Source organism: Xiphias gladius, chromosome 1 (assembly GCF_016859285.1).
Source record: "Xiphias gladius isolate SHS-SW01 ecotype Sanya breed wild chromosome 1, ASM1685928v1, whole genome shotgun sequence".
NCBI lineage: Eukaryota > Metazoa > Chordata > Actinopteri > Istiophoriformes > Xiphiidae > Xiphias > Xiphias gladius.
The window spans coordinates 7,751,265-7,774,532 of NC_053400.1; the positions used below are offsets into that span (position 1 = coordinate 7,751,265).

General features: G+C 41.0%; 1 protein-coding gene across 3 annotated transcripts in view; it reads right to left on the reverse strand.

Moving 5' to 3' along the window:
• Positions 1 to 9,054: 9,054 nt before the first annotated feature.
• The window catches only part of kif13ba (kinesin family member 13Ba), a 46,914-nt gene continuing 32,700 nt past the window's right edge, over positions 9,055 to 23,268 (reverse strand). For 2 of the 3 annotated variants that reach the window (XM_040119328.1, XM_040119412.1), the window contains 20 exons: positions 23,087 to 23,242; positions 22,852 to 23,001; positions 22,186 to 22,311; positions 21,804 to 21,977; positions 21,464 to 21,621; positions 21,209 to 21,341; positions 20,886 to 21,041; positions 20,669 to 20,768; positions 20,346 to 20,472; positions 20,123 to 20,178; positions 19,755 to 19,879; positions 19,398 to 19,673; positions 19,159 to 19,311; positions 17,269 to 17,346; positions 17,113 to 17,163; positions 16,796 to 16,952; positions 15,819 to 15,949; positions 15,436 to 15,495; positions 13,651 to 14,242; positions 9,055 to 13,475 (listed from right to left, as the gene is read on the reverse strand). In XM_040119328.1, coding sequence (XP_039975262.1) covers positions 13,270 to 13,475; positions 13,651 to 14,242; positions 15,436 to 15,495; positions 15,819 to 15,949; positions 16,796 to 16,952; positions 17,113 to 17,163; positions 17,269 to 17,346; positions 19,159 to 19,311; positions 19,398 to 19,673; positions 19,755 to 19,879; positions 20,123 to 20,178; positions 20,346 to 20,472; positions 20,669 to 20,768; positions 20,886 to 21,041; positions 21,209 to 21,341; positions 21,464 to 21,621; positions 21,804 to 21,977; positions 22,186 to 22,311; positions 22,852 to 23,001; positions 23,087 to 23,242 — 3,165 coding nt within the window. In that variant the 3' untranslated portion in view covers positions 9,055 to 13,269. The remainder of the gene's footprint in view (positions 13,476 to 13,650; positions 14,243 to 15,435; positions 15,496 to 15,818; positions 15,950 to 16,795; positions 16,953 to 17,112; positions 17,164 to 17,268; positions 17,347 to 19,158; positions 19,312 to 19,397; positions 19,674 to 19,754; positions 19,880 to 20,122; positions 20,179 to 20,345; positions 20,473 to 20,668; positions 20,769 to 20,885; positions 21,042 to 21,208; positions 21,342 to 21,463; positions 21,622 to 21,803; positions 21,978 to 22,185; positions 22,312 to 22,851; positions 23,002 to 23,086; positions 23,243 to 23,268) is intronic. The other variant, XM_040119496.1, reaches the window with a different exon arrangement.

Sequence of the window (23,268 nt, forward strand, 5' to 3'; positions counted from 1 at the left end):
TTGAATTTTATGAGTACCTAATTGTGAAATTTGAAGAACAACTTCTGCAATTTCAAAAAGTTTTTTTTTTTTTTTTTTTCTTTCTTTTTCTCAGGGTCACAAATTCAGATAAAAATTTCAACTGTCCAGTCACTTACCGGAGCTTCTCTTTCTTGGATCATAACACTAATGGATAGTAAACCTGATAAGACAGGTCTGATCGATTGCATTTAGGCTTCATTTCTCAGCCTTGGCAGGCCTGATGTTCATGTTTGAATTTTTTTCATCTGAATTTTGCCAGTTTGAAACAAGCAACTTGATTTTTTTGTTTTACTTGACTAGAATTTCTAGTTCAGAAAATGATGAGTCATTTGTATATTGGACACTTGTTTTTAAGAATATTCTTAGGGTTCGAGGTTGTGGTTTTTTTTTTTTTTTTTTTTTTGATAAATTCAGTGGTGTTTTTTATTATATATTTCAAGATTAAGTATTCAGTAGAGATACAATTTCACAATTAGGTCTTCAGTTTCTAATAAGATTCAAATCCTTATGGCCTCTTTGCTTCCATATCAATAACAAGTGTAAAAAAAAAAAAAAAAAAAAAAAATTTACTCAATACATAAATGTTGAAGGTAGCCAAAAGTGTTGACAGATTTGTATAAAAACTAGAAATCTGGACGTCCAGGTGATTGGGTGCTCTTTATTCATTTGTGCCCAGTTACCTGATGGGTGTTCGGGCAGAATGAATGATCACTATGAGATCAGCTATAATCAATACAAATCAGTCAGCTGGGAGGGATTCAACAGTGTAATAAAACAGTTTATATACTACAGATTAAAGTGTGAAGTAAATACATACATAAACTACATGTGTCTGTATGCATACATACACACACATACGTATATACAGTATATTATATAAACTGTGAGGGCATATGAACCCTAATCCATTTCTATTTACATTATATAGACATATTAGCTTCAAATGAGAGAAACTATCAGTAGTCTTTCTTGTTGGTGAAAGGGGAGTGAAGCATTAGCCAAAGTATTAAGTTTAAGTTTTATGTATTTTCTGAGTGTATGATAGTCATGGATGGAACTATGTATTAGAGATACGCTAATCAAAGACACATCAGATGTGTCATATTATTTCAAGCGTTTTTCTTTTTAGGTATATCTTTTGTTTTTTCTCGATATGCCACGTGTTCTAAACACATACTGTCATTTTTTTAAATTCAATTTTCGTTTTAAATGACACTTTATTGGATCAATATCATGGTGCTTTGAGTCCCTGCTGTTCAAACATTTCATTGATCAGTATGAGTGACAGACCACAGAGGCAGTAGGAAGAGAAAAAAAATGATTTGGGAAACTGATGTTTTCCTCAGAAAGCTAATAGTTCACGTGAAACTTGAAACAACCATAACAAGAGTCTTCTTTACCTGAAACATAAATGTTTGATAAAACTAGTCAAATTAAGAAATCCCAGTACAGCCATTGTAGAAGTCCATCTGTTTTCTGCAATTTCCACAAGGTCAGTCAGGGTCAGGGTCTGCCCTTTTTTAGCCATTTGGAAAGGAGATCCCACTGTAGTATGCATTGTACTGTATTTATCTCATCCAAAACACTTTTTTGTTTGGTTAAAGTTAAAAATGTGTGAACTTCAAAGCGGCATAATCATTATTAATCTATTTTTGGTCCCTTGGGGGAATTAAAACAAGCTGTTAACACAGCACAGACATTATCACCTTATGAAGTTGTTATCACTAACCTGTTAGCAGGTATCTAATAACACATCCAGGAGACACAGATACACCATTAGCATTCACTCGGAATGTCTCTGGACACTAGCCAACTTTAAGTACAGTTGTCGCTCTCCTTTTAGCTCTGTTTTGAGGAAAATAACTGGCTATTCAGCTGCTAAATGCTCCACCAGGTTCACTAGCTATTGCTTACTTTTTGTGCTATTTGGTGCTGGACAAGTAGGGTACAGTAGGTTTATTGGGGCTTTTTCACTAAGACGTCAGCTGGCTACAGCTGAGAGTGGAGTTTGTGGTCCAGAAAACCAAAACAGTGAGCTAAAAGAGGCTAAAAAGCTGATGGTAACTTCAGAGATGGGTGATAATTCTCTCTGGGATGGGCACTACGAGCAGCCCATCATGTAACACACACATTTGTTTCTTTTTCAGCATTGAAAATGATTGATTAGTGCATCTTTTAATCCCTGATGAGAGTCTAACTGAAAACATTGTGTTCAGGTTCAGTGGCTGATCACTGCCTAATTCTATCACACTGAAAATAGTGTCCACCTCTTGTGTTAGCATTAGTTTAGTTGTGCTCAGCACAGGAGCTGTACTTTATGATTTTATGTTGAAGTGCCTTATTTTTTGCAGTGTACTGACACGGGATCAGTGCACGAAGAAGGACTTCTACAATGGCTGTACATACAGTACATTACTGTGTCAGTACTAATGCAAGAAAGCTAAACACGATGTTCTCTAACAGCCAACACTAAAGTGGCTTGATTCAAACCGGTTCATCATTGTTCATCACCAGGTGCTTTATGGGCTAAGCTACTAGTTCAGAATTAAAAACTCGACACAAATACCTCACTTTATCCCCCTTAGCTACAGTATAAGCTACACCCTGCAGGTTCCTCCACAGCTGCTTCAATGTGAATCAAAGTTTAGACTGTTGGGAGTAAAAATAACTGTAGAACTGACGTATTCAGAGGCAAACTGTGATCAGGCTGTAAAGATGGTTCATGATGGCTGACAACAGAAATGTCACAGTCCTTTTTAAAGGGAAATTCCCTCTCAGACTCGAGCCAATAAATATCAAGTTGGAAAGTAAAGGGAAATTCCACTGCAAAAAAGAATTTATTCTTTCATCAACTCCTGCTTCTACTACAGTCCATGGAGTAATTGTAAAATAGTTTTCTCCCCTCATCTTGGTGGAATACTAACACAGTTTCAGTTTCAGACCAAATGTCTGAGAAAATGTAAATTTTCTGGTGGAATGTCTTTTTAATTGTAAGGCAGCAGAGCTGTCCCTGGTGTCGTTGCTTTAAGTGTTTATAAAACTCTAGGGCATGATTTGTCAGTTATGTAGCTTTCTGTCATATTTTTTTTTTTTTTTTTTTTTTTTTGAATTATTTACACCAAAATATCAAAATATGCTATCCCACTGTGGGTTAGAAAATGTTTTTTTTCTTTTTAATCTGCTAAGCAGAAGCCTTTCTGAAGTGAATCTATGGATTCATTTTAGACAAAGTGCTGTTCTGAGATTATTTCAGGATTTTAAATCATTTAAATTGCTGCCTTCATGGTCTTCTCATGAAGTTGAAGCAGGAAATTGATAGTAGTTTGTTAGTGTCATTTTGAGTCATTATAGAGCCAAAAAATCTGAAAGCAAAAAGGAAAAAGAAATGAAAACCATGAATCAATTTAAAAACAGACTAGAATGGCACTCAGCAGAGTGCACACTTTCGCCAAGGCCAAATATTGCCGAAAGTGTCGAAACATGCCCCGTCTCGCAATGTTAACAAAAAAGCGATGAAAAATTCCTGGATCAAACTGTTTAACTTGATCTGAACCAAAGTTTGACGGTTTCTTCCCTGCTCCATGCCCCATCCTTCCACCAAGTTTGGTACAAATCGGTTCAGTACTTATTGCTTAAACCTGCTGATAAACCAATCAACAGACACGGGTAAAAAACATAACCGTGAGGAAAACACACACATGCATAACAGGAAATCAAATGGTAAATGATAAGCATAAGCCACGTTTGCTGTCTTACTTTTGCCTTCAGATGTACTGCCTCGATTCCTGCAAATTGTCTATAGGTGGGTTTTCATTCACCTGTTTTTTAGTTTGCGTATTTAAAAAAGAAGAAAAAAAAAAAAGCCTAAAATGACACCGCAAATTTGGGAAAAATCTCAAAATATCGCACAAAAGTTTTTACACTTGGCTGAGGTGGAAAAGTCGGTGTATCGATCAAAGCAAAACACAAAAAGTGCAATGGAATCTCAATGAATAAATCATGTAAATGAAAAATGGCGGCAGACGAAAACATCCGATCTGCGTAGAGCTGTAACCTTCCTCAAATAAATGCATGAAACAAACATAAATACAACATTTTTCTAAATAGTTTTTCACCTCAGACCTTATTGTGCCCTCTTCTTCTGCAATGGTTTATTGGCACCCGACTGTAAAATGTTCCTCTGCTGATTTTGGGGGGGGGACAAAAAACATTTGGATTTTCTGTCTCAGTTTGTGGCCCTACTTATCATCGTAACTGGCAGATGTTCCTTTTCACCACTGACAAGCGTGTTCTGATGACATTTTCACGTCAAGTGGGTAAACCGCTGGGCAGATGGGTCTGGGGTGAGTCTTTCCATGTATCAGTCATTTGTGAAGGGCCACAAAGGAAGCACTGCAGTTTTAAAATGGGGCCAGAAGTTGATTGACAAGACAAGAAATCAAACTAACTTTCTCACATAAAAAAACCAAAACAACTGATTTCCTGACGGCAGTCTGGCAATCTATTCTGCTGTGGCTGTTAGTTTTCCCTCCTGTTGATTGGTCTTGGTCTTTGTACTACATTTCATTTTGCTTTCAGTTTTTGAGTCCAAACTAGCTCCATACTTCATAATAAGAATACACACTTTCTGGTATAGAAACAACTTAAAATAACACAAACTTATGAGATAGAAACACAATAATACCATGTTTCCCATAAACAGCACTTACCTGACACGCATACACGTCATACTGACGGCAGGATGTTGTCTTTTCATTGGTTAAAATGCAGTATTACCATCTGCCTTCAGTCCTCTGTTGCCTTGTTGTACTGTTTTGTTTGAAATGGTGAGCTTCCTTCGCTGGTTCTTTACAGGAAAAAAGCAGCTAAAGATTCAGATCAGATCAAAGTTTACACCTGGAACATCTCTACATGCATCCAGGCACTGACTATTTCTTGATCACATTTGTCTTTCCTGTTACTGTCTCTTCCTCTGGCAAAATTCATGTCCCTCGACATCCAGGGTAGAGTAAACATTTGTTTTAATACGGGATCTGAGATGCTTCCATTGGCACTTGGCTGTTAGTAGGACAGAACTAGGGTGCTTGTTGATGAATGTGCTAACTGGGCTGTAGAGTTTTGATCTGATCTGAGATCCACTGTCTGAACAAAGAGTGAGCACAGGCGATCTGTTGTCATTGAGGTATCAGTCAGTTCATGCCTCAGGACCGAATGTTGCTGTTTTCCTTCTCCTACCTTAGACAGTATTGTCAACATGAGCTGCAGTATGACATTCGAAGACTTCTATTCCAAAATGCTGTATTTATGTAGGTGGGGGGGAAAAAAAGGACATTTATCATTCATGCACAAATGTAGATGTTCTAGTCTTATGCTCTCATTTAATCAGCCGATGACTGGAAATACTACTTTAAAAAACCATCTGGTACACACAGTTCATCAGTCATGTAAAAAAATGGTTGCCAATTCATTCTGGCAATAAACTCTTCAGTAATTCTCTGTAAAATGAAAAATATCAAACCTCAGCAGGATATTTCTTGTAGCAGTTTGAATTGATATTTTTTTAATCCCCTCTTGTTCTCTTCTATTTCAAGATTTAGTGCCTTTTTTGGACAGTAGACTGTTCTGTAATCGCTATGTAGAAAATCTACATACGCCTTTTGTTACTTTTTCATCTGTTGGATAAACCTTATTTGTTATTTTTAAGGTGTGTTTTTATTGATATTCTATTTACAAGGGAATAAAAACTGATCACAGTCCACGCAGTGTGTCCTGGTTTGTTCAGCTCGTGTCAGTGTGTTCAGTTAGGCACTAACGCTGCCAGGTTTGGGGGTTCCTGCTCCAACTGAGATCACATACTGTGCAGTAGCTGTGAGTGACGTTAAAGTGCCCAGACCTGCTAATGAAAATGTATGATATTTTTGAAACAGACATCTAATCCAGCACGTCTTTTAGTATAGAATATTGAAAGAGGTGGCTGGAGCTGAGCAAGGATGTTCAGCCTGTGCTCCATTCACTGAGTAAAGACACTATGATTAGGTGGAAAGCTCTGAAAATCAGCAGCTGTAGCTTTAAGCCACAGCTTCTTTTGAGAGGTCTGACTTTTGGCAGCATCCTGTATGTGTCCATCAGCTGTTGAACCCCTGTGCCTTTAAAGTTCCTGAAAACCCGATTTCAGATCAGAAGTTTTTTTTTTTTTTCTTAAACATTACCTATTCACAATTAAATAAGCAACAATCTCAATTAAATTTTTGAAAAATAAATACAACCTTTAAAGCGTTAACACTCAAAACCTAAGCTAATCTGCTTCACCAGGACCATATGGTCATAGTGTGATCAGATTTGATCGACGGTAATCAAATGATCCCAACGACCTTCATCAGATTGTGATGCAAATAATTGTTACATCCCGATTGGTGCATCATAAGCTTTGACATCAGCTCTTTCCAACTCAGCCCTGCCCACTTCAAACCAGTGACAGAAGCAGAGACAAAAATAAACATAGAAATCTCTCTTGTGAAATAAGTGTTCTTGTGGGAACCTCTTTGCTCAAAGTAAAAAGCTGATTTAGAAAATGAGCTTTGTGGGCCTTTAAAAATGTCTAAGAATTTAAAGCTATTACTCCATATTAGTCATAGAGCTCTAAATGAGTAGTATGACCAGCCCAAATGTAATATTTTATGTTATGTTCAAAGAATAGAGTGCAACTGGACTAAACCCTCCCAACTCAAGGTCCCCTTACAACTGAAAGCTCAGAAAAAGCTAGTATCACACAGTCTTCAGAGGATGGAGTTTGCAAGATAACTGGAGAAACAATGAGCTGCTGAGTTTGCCACAAATCCATCTCCAGGATGACCCAATGTGATATGGTTGAAAACTTCGAAAAGCTAGTAAGTGGACTCTTGAGTTGGAATTATTTTCTTACAAGAAAACAGATGATGAAGTTTAATACAGTCAGGTTTGTTTTGAGAAATCGGTCAGACGAGCGATGACACATTCATCTCGCCTCTTCAAAACAACATTTTCAGTATATTTTAGTAGGTACCAGTATGTATCTCCTAAAACAAACGCCCCAAATAACTGACCTTCAGAGCTGCGACGAGGTCATAATCTGTCAATTGCTGCTTAAGTCTGAGTCGTGGACTGCAGTCATAGCACTACACGCCTCAGTCTCCCACAACTCTGAACATTTCCTTAAACATTAAATCAGTTTTGTACAAATAAAGAACAAATACTTTTTAATCGTGCTTTTTTTTTTTTTTTTTTTTTTTTTAAATTTCTTACCAGATTACTGTCCTGATGGTCAAAAATGAAAATTATGAATGTATTATAATACATGTTTATTCTTTGGATTGCAGCATAGAATTACATAAAACAATTAAATTAATCAAAACCCAAACTTGTGCTCAGATTTCTTTTTATAAGTCTTAATATGCGCATATATACACACACATACATACACGGAACAACCACTCCGATGGTGCACTCACACATACAAATGACAACATCGAGACAAACCTGCTCCACAGAATCAACAGTAGCAGTGATTGATAATGATTAGTTAGGATGATTGAGATATAGTAATACTATCGGCCAGGCCGAGGCCACATTATACCTATGTTTGATGATCCCAATTTTTCTTCACTTGAATGTGTGAAAGGCTGCAGGGATTGAGGTTTTTTTTTTTTTTTTTTTTCTTTGCAGGAATAACATGGTTGTACTTAAACTCCCTGACTCAGCAAGCACCAAACCCTCTCCTTCAGCTCCTATTAGCCTTCCGTTATTACACAGCTCAGTTCATTATGGCTGCAGGTACCTCGGAGGAATATTGATACCAAATGCACCAAGAGGAGCAGTTGTATCTGAATTTTCCTGGAAAGCAGAACCAGTTGTCATTTCCAAAAATAAAAATAAAATAAAAATAAATAAATAAAAGGCTGTGCATCTGCAATAAGGCTTCGTTGCATCACCTAACAGCCACATATTGCTTGTTTTGTGTAGTTTATTCTAATATTTGAGAAACCGAGAAAGTGAACTGGATTCAGCCAGTTCCGTAGTGAAGCAGGTACAACTCTTTGTCAGCTAAAAGGCCTCAGGGAAGAAGTTGGCAGAACACTCTGGACGACCAAGACCAGGGACAGAGGTAGTAACAAGGTGAAAACTCACTACCGAGGGCAGGAATTTAGGTTTTTGTCCAACACAAATCCAAAAACTGCTATTATCAAGTTCTGATCTGAGTCCAGGTAGACAGAAGCTGTCGGCGCACGCTGCTGAAGGGCAGTGGTGGGTGGCAATTCCACTGACTTCGATGATTTTATATACAATTCCCTGTGTGGAATGATTGAGGTTTGACAGCAGCCACCAGAGGGCGGAACGATGGCCTTACTTCGAGTTGAAAGGAGTAACAAAGCCGGACAGCTCCTCTGACCAAATGATTTACACCTACCTGATAAACTATTTTAAAAATGGGAGTGTTTTTATTTGTCTTTTTTTTCATAGTAAACCAGTACAGCTTCATATGGTTTTGGAATGACCCTCTTAAATAGTAAAGTACACTGAGGGTTTAGAGCCCAGCATGTTTAGTTGGAGATGGGATTATTCCTGCTAAAGCCAGTCTGGCTCTATTTCGAAGGCCACGTTAAGGCAGGGACATGTTGCTCCAGACCAGTGGTCCCATAGTTAGCACAGAGCTGCAGGAAACGCAACCAGAGGCGAAAGCAACAAAGATATGGGACCAGCTCTGAGCAAAACCGAAGCACTTAAGACAAGAAGCCGACAAGCATTAAACAGTAAGAAACAGAAGAAACATTCTGAGGGGCTGAAGACTCCTACAGGTCAATATACGGTGTGAATATGACACAAATCAAGTCGATAAAATGAGGACTAAATGTGGTTCTGATGGTTGATAAAGTCACATAAATAATACTGCTGATGGCTCTGCTCTAATCTCTACAGTGGCAGAGATGGACACCACTGAAATGAAATCACAACACTAAGTCCATTCAAAACAGTTGTTACTAATGCTAGTCCCCCCCCCCCCCCTTTTTTTTTTTTTAAACAGTTGCTTATTGCAATGGCTCTCGTTGCTCAGTGGATCGTGTGCATCATGCAGCTCGCGAGCTGCACTCCTATCTAATGTCTGCGTCGTACTTAACCCGATAAACGTACGCCTTCTCTATATGACGCTGCAAACTGTGTGGAGAGTTAATAGAGGAGGTGCGCTGGAAGAAAAGACAAATGTTTTTGTCGTCATATCTTTCCACTACAATTGAGCTTAGCTCTGCTGTCTTGTAAAATACTATTCTCACAATATGACCGATTTTCATCTTTTTACTTGAAAGGCAGGTGAGCAGTGTGTGAAGGAATACAGCTGAAGAATATTGCTCCAAAAAACCCGAAATCTCGAGGCAGAAAATATTAGTAAAATTTTAAACAACAACAGATAACTTGAGATCACTGAACCATGAATCGTATTTTCTTCCTACATCTATAAGTGTTCCAGAAATGAACTCTGGAGGCTTTTGTGCAAATGAATTGAAGCATTGATATGAAAACAGTGTGTAAAAGATACATGGTCTCATGGTTTCTGAGGCACAATAACATAAAGGAACATCCAGAAGCCTGAAGTGATCTCAAACCCCTAAAAATAGTGCCCGAGCAGAGACCAGGATGGGGAAGTCCACCAGCCGAAGAGGGTGGATTTTCAGTTTTATCAGGAGAGCAGCCAGAGCAAAGTTCAGTCACTCCCTGCTAAAAGTCCCAAGTATCAGAAGTAAAGGAGCTGGTGGTCGTTACCCATCTTGGTAGGAACTCAATGACACAACGGAATCAAAGCCAGGTCCACCCCACGTTCTCACACGCACGCACGCACACACACACGAGAAAATTTTACTCCCTTCCTTCATTACCACATAACTATTATGAACCACAATTTTTAAAAACAACTGAACCAACAAGAGTCCAACCTACGTACCACTTCAAAACCTGCCGACCAATAACATACCCGACAGCTAACCATAGTAACCAACCAACCAATCAGAGAACTCCAGGGTCTTAGGCTTTAAGGCCAGTAATAAGTACACAGATAATAACTAGACTACGGTGATATACTGTGTCCTCGTCTCCTACTTCAGCTTCAATGCACCTCCAACATTAGTTTCCTCATTCCTCTTTAAAAATCAACGCAGAGGTGATTTTTCACGCAGGAAATGTTCCAACCGTCTCTTTTTCAAGGCTCACATTACAAAGTGCCTCATTTTCAAAACTTTACTGCCTCATAAAAAATATATTGGCCACTGAATCAAAGCGCTGACATTAGTTTCTCCATCTGGGATAGATTAAAAAAAAAAAAAAAAAAAATGATTGAACTCCAATCTAGTATACAATAAGAGATAGAGAGTGTTAGATAAATCAATTGATCCATGTACAGGTAAATTTACAATGCGAATAGCAGCAATTTTCATGTATACATCTGTGCAAGATTTATTAAAATAAAAAGGCTTTATCAATTTTCATGCTATAAAGGCATGTGTTCAAGCATTTAAATATAAATAGTAAAATCACGCTTCTTGAATGAAGAAACGCATGATATACAGGAATGGGAAAAAAAGATGATAGTGTTTGGACATACTGAGTGCCTTTACATGCACATGTAGTAGTCCATATAATGTACTTATATGAATCCTTACATCATCCACATCAGAAATCGTTACAGATTCTTTTGTATACAATAATTAACTGTTACCATAGAAACAGCCTATGATGGCAAAACCTGACTCAGTGGACATCGATAACACGGCAGCGAACATATTGAGGTCTGCCATCATTACGATAACTAGCCTGGCTGCCGTAAAAGGGAAAAGGATCCCACGTAATGGTGATATATCTGTTTTTCGCCATTAAATCAACCTATCAGCACATGCCTATTGCTCACTCGGTGAGACTCAGGACGACTCAAACAGGAACACTTTACACTCACCGCAGCCTCCAGCGATTTAGTATATACTTGGGAAACTTGTGAGAGAGAGATTACTGCAAGAATCATGAAAATCGAAGCAGCAGAGACCAAAATTATCCTTAACTTTAGTTCCTATTATGAGTCGAGCACCATTAACGCTGAATCCTACATCTCCCACAATGTAACTCTTGCACTAGACCCTCCCCACCTGATGAATACCAGTTTGTAACACGGGCTTCCTGTTATAAATTTGTAGTCTTCGTGTAGCAAGCCTGTATTTTCTCAGACTTGATAAGGCTCCTCCGGAGCCACAGAGGACATTATACAACTGTTTTCACGGGCTGACCAGGACTCCTGATGACAAGTAAACTGAACTGCGTGCGTAAAATTGGTGGAGTGCCCCTTTAACGCATGGGGAAGTATTAGAAGCACGTGCGTTTTCCGTCTACATTCTTCATGAATTTATGGCATATACAAAGTATGAAACGGTGCTGTGGTGTACTGCCAATGCTCCTCCATCAATTAATACACAGAGATAAGGTCTGTACAAAATGTTAAAGTTCCACTGGAATGTAAATGTGATAAAAAAAAACTAATTAAAAAAATCCAAAGGTCTCTCCCATCATCTAGTTTTTCCTCAACAGATGTGTCAGGAATTTTCTACCAGGCCAAACTGCTTCTGTGTTTAATACTTTCCCAAAACGTACTTGTAGCTCACTCTCCCAGTTAAGTCAGTCATTTAGAAATAAAAGATAAAACCTAAAATTCTTTTAAAACAGATCAAATGCATAGAAAGAAATCGATTCTCTTCTCGAGCGGGAAATTCCCAGCAGGATTTCTGCCTGTCCATCTCACTTTCTGTTCCTCAACACATACACGTGCCTTTTCCCACCAACACAAACCCAAACTACTACTCTATAGACGGTGCCTCCTGGTGTCAGAATGTCCCGAGTCACTTACAGAGGACGACCAGGGAACTTGCTGTCAAAAAACAGACGTCCAGAGAGCCCGGTCAGATTTCCACATTACAACAGCCTCCTGGACTCTTAACATCTCGTCTACCTCCCTGTTTCATTGCATCGTGTCCACAGAAACGTTCTGCTTACGTACAGAAGCTTCTTATCCAACGTCTCCAGTGCAAAATCGACTTTTAAAGCCTCCCAGTACGAACAACTCGCTCACATAGTGGCTTTGTCCGAGGAGGACACGCTTTTCTTGCTCTACACATCTAATCTTTAACACCGACACGACTAAAACAATATGAACTTGTGCACACAGGTCAACACTGTACAACATTTACAAATACACACACACTCACACACACACACACACAAGCCCCTCCTTAGCCTTTCCCCTCTACAGTCCCTGAGATCACCTCACACTTAGCTCAAGGCATTCTCTTCAACACTAACACAGCTAATAGAAATTTAACACACAGAAAAACAAATGCAAGCCAAGCCATGCTGAAGGCACATTCTGGGAGAATCTATTTTCAAGAGAAAAGAAAAGGAGTCCAGGGGGGACAGATGAGTCTCAAACAAGGAGTCAAAGTCTCAGTCTGCAGACTGGACCGAGAGAGTTCAGGGGAGTGGCGGTCGGAGCAGGCGATTCTGGGACACGGAGTCTCTGGAATACCAGGGAGAGACATCATATCCAGGGATGCAAACACGTCATAGGTGGAAAATGCAGCAGAGGCCTGCTGTCACAGTAAGACTGGCAGGGTTTGACCCCAAAAGATGAAGACTAAAAAGTGTGTTTACTCCACTCTAAAATGCCCCCCTCCCCCGATCATTTCATTAAATTTTAAATATACTCACAGATGTGACTCATTCCTAAAACATGACCAGGTTGCATCCCTGTATATCAGCTCAGAAAGCACCTCTGAGGCAAATCATCCCATCTGCAGCGTCCAATCCACACCCCCGGAGAGCTCTGACGCTCCAAGTATGAGAAGGTCCGCTTCCAGTCACTCTCAGCAGCCTTCCCATTGACTGCCATTAATTTAGCATTATCTTCCAACATGATAAAGAGTCCTTCCATGGACTTCGATATTCTCTGCATAGTCTTTCATCAACTTACTTGCATTCATTCTGAATAGTCTCTTCACTGTCTTTATTCTGTTTCCATCCATTAACTGTGAATGGATGTTGTGAGTGTAGTCTCCTACAATAGGGGGGTAGGCAGTAAGTCAGTTCTGATGTGTGAGCCTGTTGCATAGCTGGGAGGAGAAGAAGGGAGGAGGAGGAGGGTTGTGTGGAGTTCATCTCTCCAATCCAGCTCCTAGTTTCCCCGTCTCAACTGCTCCAGGATTTGCGGTTCTCCCCCTTCCGGGCAACGATGCCTTCTCCTCGCAGGACGGGGACGTGGGCAGGAGGGGCAAACTCTCCGGTCCGCCGACTGCTCCGATCACGGCAGGACAGCCGGTCTGGGCGAACCAGCACCCCGTAACCATGTTTACAGTGGAAATACCGATGCCCTCCGACTGAACCATCATTCTTACCTGTAGAAAGAAAACAGTGAAGATCGTCACCACCGATCAGAAGTCATGGGCAGTAAAGCGTTATTTTCTAAATGACCATCGCTCATTTACACCCCAGAAATCTGATGCTTGAGGAGGCAGGTTCTCATTCGTGTGTGTAATTTGGTTGAACTGACCCTTTTAATTGTGCACCTACCTACAGGAGTGTCCAGCTCCACTCCCACCCACACTCCCTCAGCAAACTGCGTCATTCCCACGTAGCGCACCGTCCCCGCCTTATTGCCTCCTACTGTAACATGAGCCCCTTCTGTCAGCCAATCAGGCAGGATGCCATCATGACCACGCTCTTCATCGTCCACCAGGATCTCCAGCCGCTCAAACCCTTCACCACCTCCTCCTCCTCCGGAGTTTACCAGCCTTTGTTTGGAGAAGGAGTTTTCCGCTGTGACGCTGTTGTGATTGGCTGAGCTGTTCGAAGAGGGTGGAGCTACGACGGCCATCTTGGCACCACACTGAGAAGCAGAGGTCACAACATCATTCCTGTCAGCACCCTGCTGCGGGGGGGTTGTGGGTAACGTAGTCTCAGCAACCAGGAGGGAGGAAGACGAGGAGGAGGGTTGGAGAACGTCAGACAGGGTAACTGTAGAAACACTAGTGGAGAAGTAGCCGCTTGATGACTGGCTGAGGGGGCTGAGGGGGGTGGTGTCATGCGGATCATGCACAGGAAGCGGAGGGACCTCTGGGAACTCTGCCCGCCTGTCTTTGGTTTGGGGCTGCAGAATAGCAGTCTACAGGAAACCCACAGTTGCCACAGGAACAGAGGGACAGACGAGAGCATGCAGACAGGGCAAAACAAAACAATAATCAACACTAATAATCAACTTCCCCAAAAAGGCTACAAACATCTTTAGGCCAACTAAGTCTATGGTTTGTTATGTGTATGCATCATTTGTTGGACCATTTCCATCGTCTGCTAATCTTTTCCCCGGTTACCCTTTGAACTTTGGACCAGGTCAAGAACCGATGTGGAACCAGACACACAAATCAACATGGTAACAGTTTTATGATTATCAGACTCCAGGATTAAACTGGGGTTACAAGATAGAGTCACAATTTTCAAGTGTGTCTTGAAAATAATACTGACATGTCAATATGCACACTGAAAGGGTTATTGGTTCTTGTTATTGTCTCTCCTCTCCATACTGGCCACAAAGAGATCCCTGAATTCAATGTAATCGATGGGAGACAAAATCCACAGTCCTCACTCTGTGTAAAAATACACTGTCAAATTCAAGTGAAGATAATATGAGACTTTTGCAGTCTGAGTCAGTCACATCAAGTGGGTATCCTCCAGAGGTACTGTTTATACTATGATAAAAATTTGGAAATTTGGTATTAAATAGAGAAAGCAACTCTGGAAGATGCCCACTTGATTTGACTTGGGTTGAAAGAAGTTGGCATTTAGGATGCAAGGGGGTCCAATGAAAACCCTGTTGAGTTGAATTATGGAAAATTTAGGATTGGGTGTTCTTCCATAATAGGGACTCACAGTTAGCATGTCTGTCTCATGTTTGCTGCTTTGATTTTGACCTCTCTCCCCCTTTCAAGTCCCCCAACTTTATGGAAGTGCATTACTAAATTGCTCAGTATGGACAAATGGACCAATAATGCTTTCAGTGTGAATATGTGCATTTAAGTGTTGTATTGAGATAGATTTGGGGAAAAAAAAAAAAAATTTGTGAACTGAATACTGAAAACGTGGTTATCCAGAAAAATCATTTGATTAAAGAAATGACAAATACACAGTAAAACATCACATATTTCTTTGATTTCTGCTTCAGCATGAAACTAAACCCACTTATGCTGAAGAGCAAGTCCTAAATCAAAAAATCTTAGCTGAAAGTTACTGATGAACCAACAGAAGCAATAGAACAAACAGGAGTCAGCATGTAAGTGGAGGGAGGATGGGGCACAGTCTCACCGTCTCAGTCTTGACTCGGCTGTCGTCCCCTCCTGATGATGTCACGATGCGAGGCACGTGCTGTTTAGTATCAACAAACGATGTCAGGACAAGGAAATGAGGTCACATGTATGTATGCACGTATGTCAACGTCACTGGAAATGTACTGGTTGTACCAGTCTACTATAATTTAATACTAATTCTATCTCTAACATTTGAAATGTATTCCTCCAGCAAAGTGACCTGTATCCTTCCACGCACATTTAAACACAATTAAATAAAGCTACACTGAAGAAAATGGAATTAAAGTGCCTTGCTCAATGGCAACTTGACTGTAACTGTTTAGGAGAGAGAGAAGGTTTTTGCTCCATGTCACTGAGCCCTACTACCCCATCTCTGCTGACCTGCTGGTTGTGCGGCGATGGCCTCAGCTCTTTCTTTTCATCTCGCACTGGAAACAGAGACTTGAGCAGTTTGGGCATCTGAGGAACCAGCGCCTTAACTGAAAGATAAGAGGCAGCAAGTCCTGAACGACCTGGGGGAGGGGTGCGGAGGCAAGAGAGAGGAGGAAGAGGAGGTAGAAGAGAGGACGGAAACAAGGAGACAAGAGGAGTTGTGGGAGGTAGAGGAAGTGTCAAAGGTTAAGAAAGGAAGTTGAAAGCAAGTCCAGGAAATGGCAAAACCCAAACACAATGACAGACTGATAGGAGAAAACCTCAGCTGGCACAGATGGTTGATTTAGCCATTACAATGAGAATATTCTAAAAACATTCTAAGCAGTGGAGCGTGAAACAGAAATTAATTAAAAAAAAAAAAAAAAAAATCAATTAATTCTGTTCATTTTTAAAACAGAATTAATCTAGAGCATTTTACAGTAACATGAATTCTGAATGACATGGAAAAGAAGCCACTAAGATTCAGCTAGCTGACAGAAAGAAATATCCGATGGAAAGAAGACAAGGAGGTTCACACTGCATTAGAAAATGCAGAGATGGACAGAAATGACGCCAAAAAATAGGAGGTAGTTGGAAATATTACACATCACATTTGCTGGTAATGATGGGAACAGAGTGGAGACCCAGTATTTTAAAATGCAAACAATGAAACATGGGATGGTGTAGTAAAATGTGGTGTTATGGCATCATCAGACTGAAGAGAAGATGGAAGGGAAGAGGAGGCAACAGCAGGAGAGGCTCTCAAAATTAAAGGATTATTGAGATCAGGGTGTAGTAGAAACGAATAAACCCAGGTGGAAAAAGGAGAGAGGAGTAAGAAGGAAGAATGGGTAGGAGAGTAAGAGAGAGGAAAATGGAGAAGAGTCAAAAGGCATTTATGAGGGAGAGGAAAGGGGAGGTAAAGGGGGTACAGTGAGGAGGTCTACCTTGCTCTGGTTCCTGGTTCTGTGGGGGGCTCATCGCGAAGGGAGTAGGGGATGAAGAAGGGGAGGTGGAGTAGGTCGAAGGAGAGGAGGCTGGGCGAGGGAGGGTGCGGTGAAACTGAGAAGGCATGAAGATATCCTGCTGACTCTCCCATCGACCCTGAGAAGTAGAGAGGCAGAAAGACGTCAGGACATTGGTCTGAAAATAATGAAAAATTGCATTATAGCTGAAATACGTGTACTGAACTACACTACACTGTATGTTTACTAGTTTAATAACTTCATGTTGAAAAATGAACAAAAAGCAAAAAGTGTGTTACCTTATCATCCAGCAGGCAGGTTGTGGACAAGTCTTGTCTACTTCCAGACAGCTGCGGATGCACAGACAGAGAGTATAGTGAGAGAAATTATATTACAATATAATGTACTGGCATCATCTCATTGTATACTGGATTGGTATTGTATTTGTATTTTACCCTGTGGACAGAAGGAGAACTTAGGCTCCGTCTGTTGCTCCTCCCTCTGCTAGCCAGCTGCTCCTTCACTGCCACCTCCTAAAACAAACACACACACACACACACACACACACAGTTTTCATGATATGAGAAAAATACAAAATTGAAAAAGTAAAAAGCAACATGAATTACTTTCATATTTTGACAAACTTGCCATGTGTGCAAACACAAATATGCTATGACACTTTGCTTAACTATTGTTCTACATTCCTGGTTGAAATTATTGGCACCCCTGAATTTTAAGTACAGAATTTAGAATAACTTCAGAAATAATTGCAAATTAACTAATTTTGTTTAATCAAAATATTTTAATAAAATGTCCAAAGATACTAAAAAGCAACAACAAATAATGCTTTCATATAGTAACAGAAAAAAATCTGCGCTTGACACAATTATTGGCATTGTTTTGATGAATTTAAATTAGTTCCTCAAACAAAACACGAAACAAATAAAACTCAGCTATTCTTAATTTTCAGTGTTCACATGACTTGAATTAAGCAATGACTGATGGTTTTACTCCATAAAAAGGAGCTGACTTTTTCCAGGCAAAGACAAGAGAGCTTTCTGAGAGCTTCAGAAATGCTATTATCAAAAAACATAACAAATCCAAAGGCTTCAAGGCAGTTGGCGAAGATCTTCAAATCCCTGTTTCAACAGTTCGTAATGTTATCAAGAAGTTTCAAAGTCATAAAACTGTTAAGACGCTTCCACGACTTGGTGCAATGAAGAAAAAAACTCAACGAGAGAGATCTGTGAAATGGTTGATGCGGATGTGAGAAAAACACCACGCAAGAAATCTAAAGAAATCTCAGGCTGACCTGGAGCAATCTGGAGTGCTGGTTTTAGCCTGTACCATACACCGCGCACTAAATCACGTAGGACTCCATGCGCGAAGGCCAAGGAGGGCACCACCGTTGATAGAAAGGCACAAAATGGCAAGACTAATGTTTGCAAAACATTGCTTTCCTAGATAAGCCACAGGCTTTCTGGGATAATGTTCTATAAAAGATAGATGAAACCAAAGTAGAGGACTTTGGGAAAACAGTGCATCAGTTTGTTTATATATGACGAAATGAAGCCCATAAGGAAAAGAACATCCTCCCTACAGTAAAACATGGAGGAGGTTCTATCCTGCTGTGGAACTGCTTTGCTGCCTCTGGTACTGGAGGAACTGATTGTATCAAAGGAATGATGAAATCAGAAGATTACCAAGGCTTTTTAGATCTAAATGTGTTGTCCAGTGTCAGAAAACTCGGTTTGAGGCGAAGGTCTTGGGTCTTTCAGCAGGACAGTGACCCAAAGCAGACATCCAGCAGCACAAAAGAACAGTTGAAAAGGAAAAGATGGACTGATTTAAACTGGCCAGCAATGAGTCCACACCTAAATTCCATTGAAAACCTTTGGAGAGAGCTGAAATCTACCATTGCAAGAAGGACTCCTGCAAACTTAAAAGAGCACATAGAACACATAGCAGTGGAAGAGAGGCAGAAACTACCAGCAGACAGGTGCAAGAAGCTTCTAGATGGCTACAAGAAACGTTTAGAGGCTGACACTGTTGCCAAAGGTTCTGCAACCAACTATTAGTGAAGGGTGCCCATAATTGTGTCTGGACTATATTTTATGTTTATATTATTTCACTATTATTCAAGTTTTGTTTTTTTCTTTTGTTCAGTAACCTTGGACATTTTATTAAAATATTTTGATAATAAAAAAATCAGTTAATTTGCATTTATTTCTGAAGATATTCTAAATTCTAGACTTGAGGGCTGTCAATAATTTCAATCAGGAAAGTACATGTATCATGGCTATTTGCCTGAGACTGTCTGTATTTCTACCAGTTTCTCCATCTACCTGTCTGAGTCTGTCCAGAGTCAGGATGTTCTCCAGACTCAGGACACTTCTGAGGTATTTCTCAATAGCAGCCTCATCATCAGCTGACTGACTGTTGTGTGCGCTGGCGGCGAGCCGGGCCAGCATCTCCCTGTCCTCTGATCCAGGGGCGTCCTGATGGGACAAAACATCGTAGAGATTTGTGTTCAGTGATCCACCCCGCTCAACACATAATTTCTGACATCTTTTCATTTCCTTACCCCGGGGATGTTGGAGACCACCTCGAATGTGACCCCACAGCCTGGTATGGTGCTGCGGGTGGACATCCTTCTGAGAAAGTTGTGGGCAAACCCCTGGCGGCCAGGGTTAACATTGACGCAGATTCTCTTCCTCAAGACCAGCTGCATGTCAGCAGGATGGCTGAGCTGAACCACCACTCTAACTGTCAGGTATACCCGCTGCTCGGTCCACGCTCCCCCACGACTGAGCTGGGGACATTCATGGACGGTGGAGTCCCATGATGCCTCTGCTTTCACCTGTAGGGTCAACAAACACAACTGGTTAATAACTGTTCCCCAAACGGACTCCAGGAATTCCTCAGAAAATTCCATCCTCACCTCTCCATCGTAGTGTTTGACTATTTGCAGGTCAAAGAAGTCATCCTCATCTTCTCCAATCAGGGTGGCATCCCAACCTCCAGCCTCAGGAACTTCAAACTGGTCTTGAGAGCTGAGGTCATCGGCTGGAGAAACAACAACAACGACATCAACAACAACAAAAAACATTGTAAACCAGCCTGAGACTACATAGACATTTGATCGAGCACAAATTCCTCAACCAATGAAAATTATTTAGTTTATTCTTACAAAATTCAGCTGTATTTCACAAGACATATCACAATACAATAGTAGAGTCACATAATTGCGCTTTGAATCAGTGTTTGGATCAGAATGAATCTGTTTTTGCACACAAAGAACTGACGTACGTTTGAGGTTCAGGAATAGGACAGGAATATGAGTCTCCATGCCTGCCAGAGGAACCCTGTGAACAGACATCCAAAACAGATTGTATATTATATATACATTTGTCTGTACCTTTCTGCCTCAAAGTGATAACGTTTGAACTATCAAGAGGAAGCATTAAATAAATCAATCATATATGGATGGACAGAAATCAGACACACAAACACATCGTGCCATATGTCATACCATTCAGCAGGTGCTCCAGGAATGCCGCTGCCAGCAGAGGGCACCATGACTGCGTTTCTCTCCTCTGTCAGAGTCAAGCGCCACTCCAGGAGCTGAGCCTCCCTCTCCATGTCGTCCTCTGTCTTTTCTGTGCCCACAACAACACCACAACATTTTAACACCTCCTACACCAAAAAACGCCAAAAAGTAACTGGCCAAATTCTGAAGACTCCGGCAGTGTTACAGTTTTTTGAATGGGTAAGTGTCATTTTATGTGTGTTTGTTTGTGGTGAGAGTTTCTGAATGTACAGTATGTGCGCACTGATATGTGTCATGTGTGTTACCTGCTTTGCTGACCAGGCTCTGCAGGTGTTGGTCGAGGTATTCCTGTCTCTTGGTGAGAGCAGCTAGCCACTGACGCCGCAAACGTTCCAGATCTCTTTCCTGTCGAACAAACCAGTCAGTTAATCATCTTCGGCTTCAATTCAGCTGCAAAGTTGATTCAAGACTTACTGAAAGAGGGAAACAGACTGCAAACAGAGCTGTACTAAACTGGACTACCTGATAACTGTCCATCTCATCTCCCTCCTCATTTACTGTGGTGTTTCTGATCTCCACACAGCCCACTGACACCGCAAGCACTATCTCTGCTATCAGAGGCATGGTGCCCGAGTCCTGAACTGAACGCACGTCCACCTGGATTCGCCTTGACTGACCCTAAAGATGAAGAGGGAGAGAATGGGGAGCAGAACACAGAAATGTAGAAGACAGGACATTAGTTTGAAAACATTTAGAGTATTTAGAAGATGGCTTTTCAGCCGAAGTTTGCTAGCTCCACCTGCTATGACCTTGCTCACTGCGGTTGTGTTCTGGCTTTTCCCTACCTGCCGAAGCTGGAAGATTCCTCCCGTCCGTATATCTCTAGCGGGAACCACTTCCACCGGGAAAAAGTCTCCGTTCTCGTTTATCTCCAGGATTTGAATCCACAGCTCAAGACGACGCGTTACCTCACTCCATCTGCAAAAAAACAAACCACATCAACACATCTGGGAAACAACAGAGCATTGGTTTTTCATCAGTTACTGGAATGCTAGTTTTGTGAGTCAGACTAAGAGTCCAAGGTGAGTGTGTGTCTCTACCTGTCTCGTAGTGTGCGTGTCTTGGCCTGAATGATGCTGAGGTCCCACAGGGCAGGGTTCCTGCCTGCATCTGCCTGCCTGTGTCCATAAACCTCAATGGCGACTGCCCCTTCTGTAAGGTACTCGATGAAATCCTCGGTCACTGACACTGCCAATTCCTACATTACCCATAGAGACCAGTGTCATACTGACAACCTGTAAATGACCACTCCCCCACTGCTTATAAAAATATTTGCACACAACAATGGTTAACCCAACAACCCATACATAATGCATGAAAGCTTTTAGATGTGTTGTGATAAGCCTTATAAGATTCTCCTCCTTCCACCCGAGTGTTCACCTTGCAGCTGTCAAACACCACCATGCAGTGTGGGTCTTTGGTGTTGGGTGAGGAGGATGATGGGTCGACTTCAGGAGCCACGATGATGGGCTCAGGCTGGTCCCAGAATGAGTACTGACAGAAGACGAAGTTGGACAGGTACTGGGGAAGACCAGTGGCCTGCAGGATCTTAATCTATACACAGGACAAAGGCCATTTAAACATTTAAACATACAATTTAAATTGAAAATTAAATCCATAATCTGATTCTTTCTGATAAAGTAGACTAAAAACACTTAGGACTCCTTGAAGTAAAAAATAAGGCTCCAGGAATTATTTTAAGCTACTGAATGAGCCAGGTCTGAATGTAATGCACTCCTCTCTGATGATCTATCCGTCTTACCATGCATACGAGTTTGCGATCCTGGACTTCAGCGTCTTGGTTGTTGTCTGGTTCATCTCCTCCAGCCATGTTGTCCTCTAAGCCTCCTCCAACCCTCACCACCTCCACATGGAGACGCCCTGCCACCTGGCCGAAGGGGGAAGAGGGAAAACAGATTAAGCATGGAAGATGTCAGCTTGTGAATGGCAGACTTACCATTTAATCATCCCATTGTGATTTTATCTTTTCATGCGTAATCGTTCTAGTAACAAGACTATGGTCCTGACATCTTTCTCTCTATTTGATGGTGATGTTGATCAATGAATTTAACGTTCTACTGTTGTTCTGCCAGTCACTCTAGACAGGTGTCACAGAGATCACTAAAAATTAATGTAATATCTCAATGGAAGTAGCTGGTGGGTTTGAGAGAGTGCAAATAGTGAAATTCACAAAAAATTAAGTTTAGCTTATCCAATGAAAAGGTTGAATTCCTCATTGATTTGACTGTTAAAATTGCTTCAGTTATGACAGGAAGATGGGAATGAAGGAGGAGAAATGGACTAAAAAAAAGAAAGGCGGCATAAACCTTTACCTGACCGAGATATTTAGGGTATAATAGGATAAGAGAATTTAATCTTTAATGTTTTCAATAATCTGTGTAACCCAACAGTATATGGGACTCCCTACCTCTCCCTTTTGGTTGATAATGGGAACAGCATACTGCATCTTGACGTCATAGAAGAGACAGGAAAGGAAGACATTGGCAACTCCGATCAGACTGTGGTTTTCCTGCTCGTCAAAGAACGGATCAGCTCGACGGAAATATGAGCGCATCACCTAGACAAGGAAAAAGGAGAACATTTTTACTAAAATTCAAGTTATTAAAAGACTTGATGTTGGCAAAGTTGTCAAGCAAACTCACTGGGTTGTCATGGTGATGGAGGTGATAGTCCTGCCACTCCTGGTACAGCTCTCTCATGTCCACCAGACGGTTCTCCATCTTCTCCAAGCTCCAGATCTGTTTCCCTCGACATCGACGTCGAACCTGAATTGCTGGTTCACTGAGCACAGCATCCCTCTACACACACACACACACACACACAC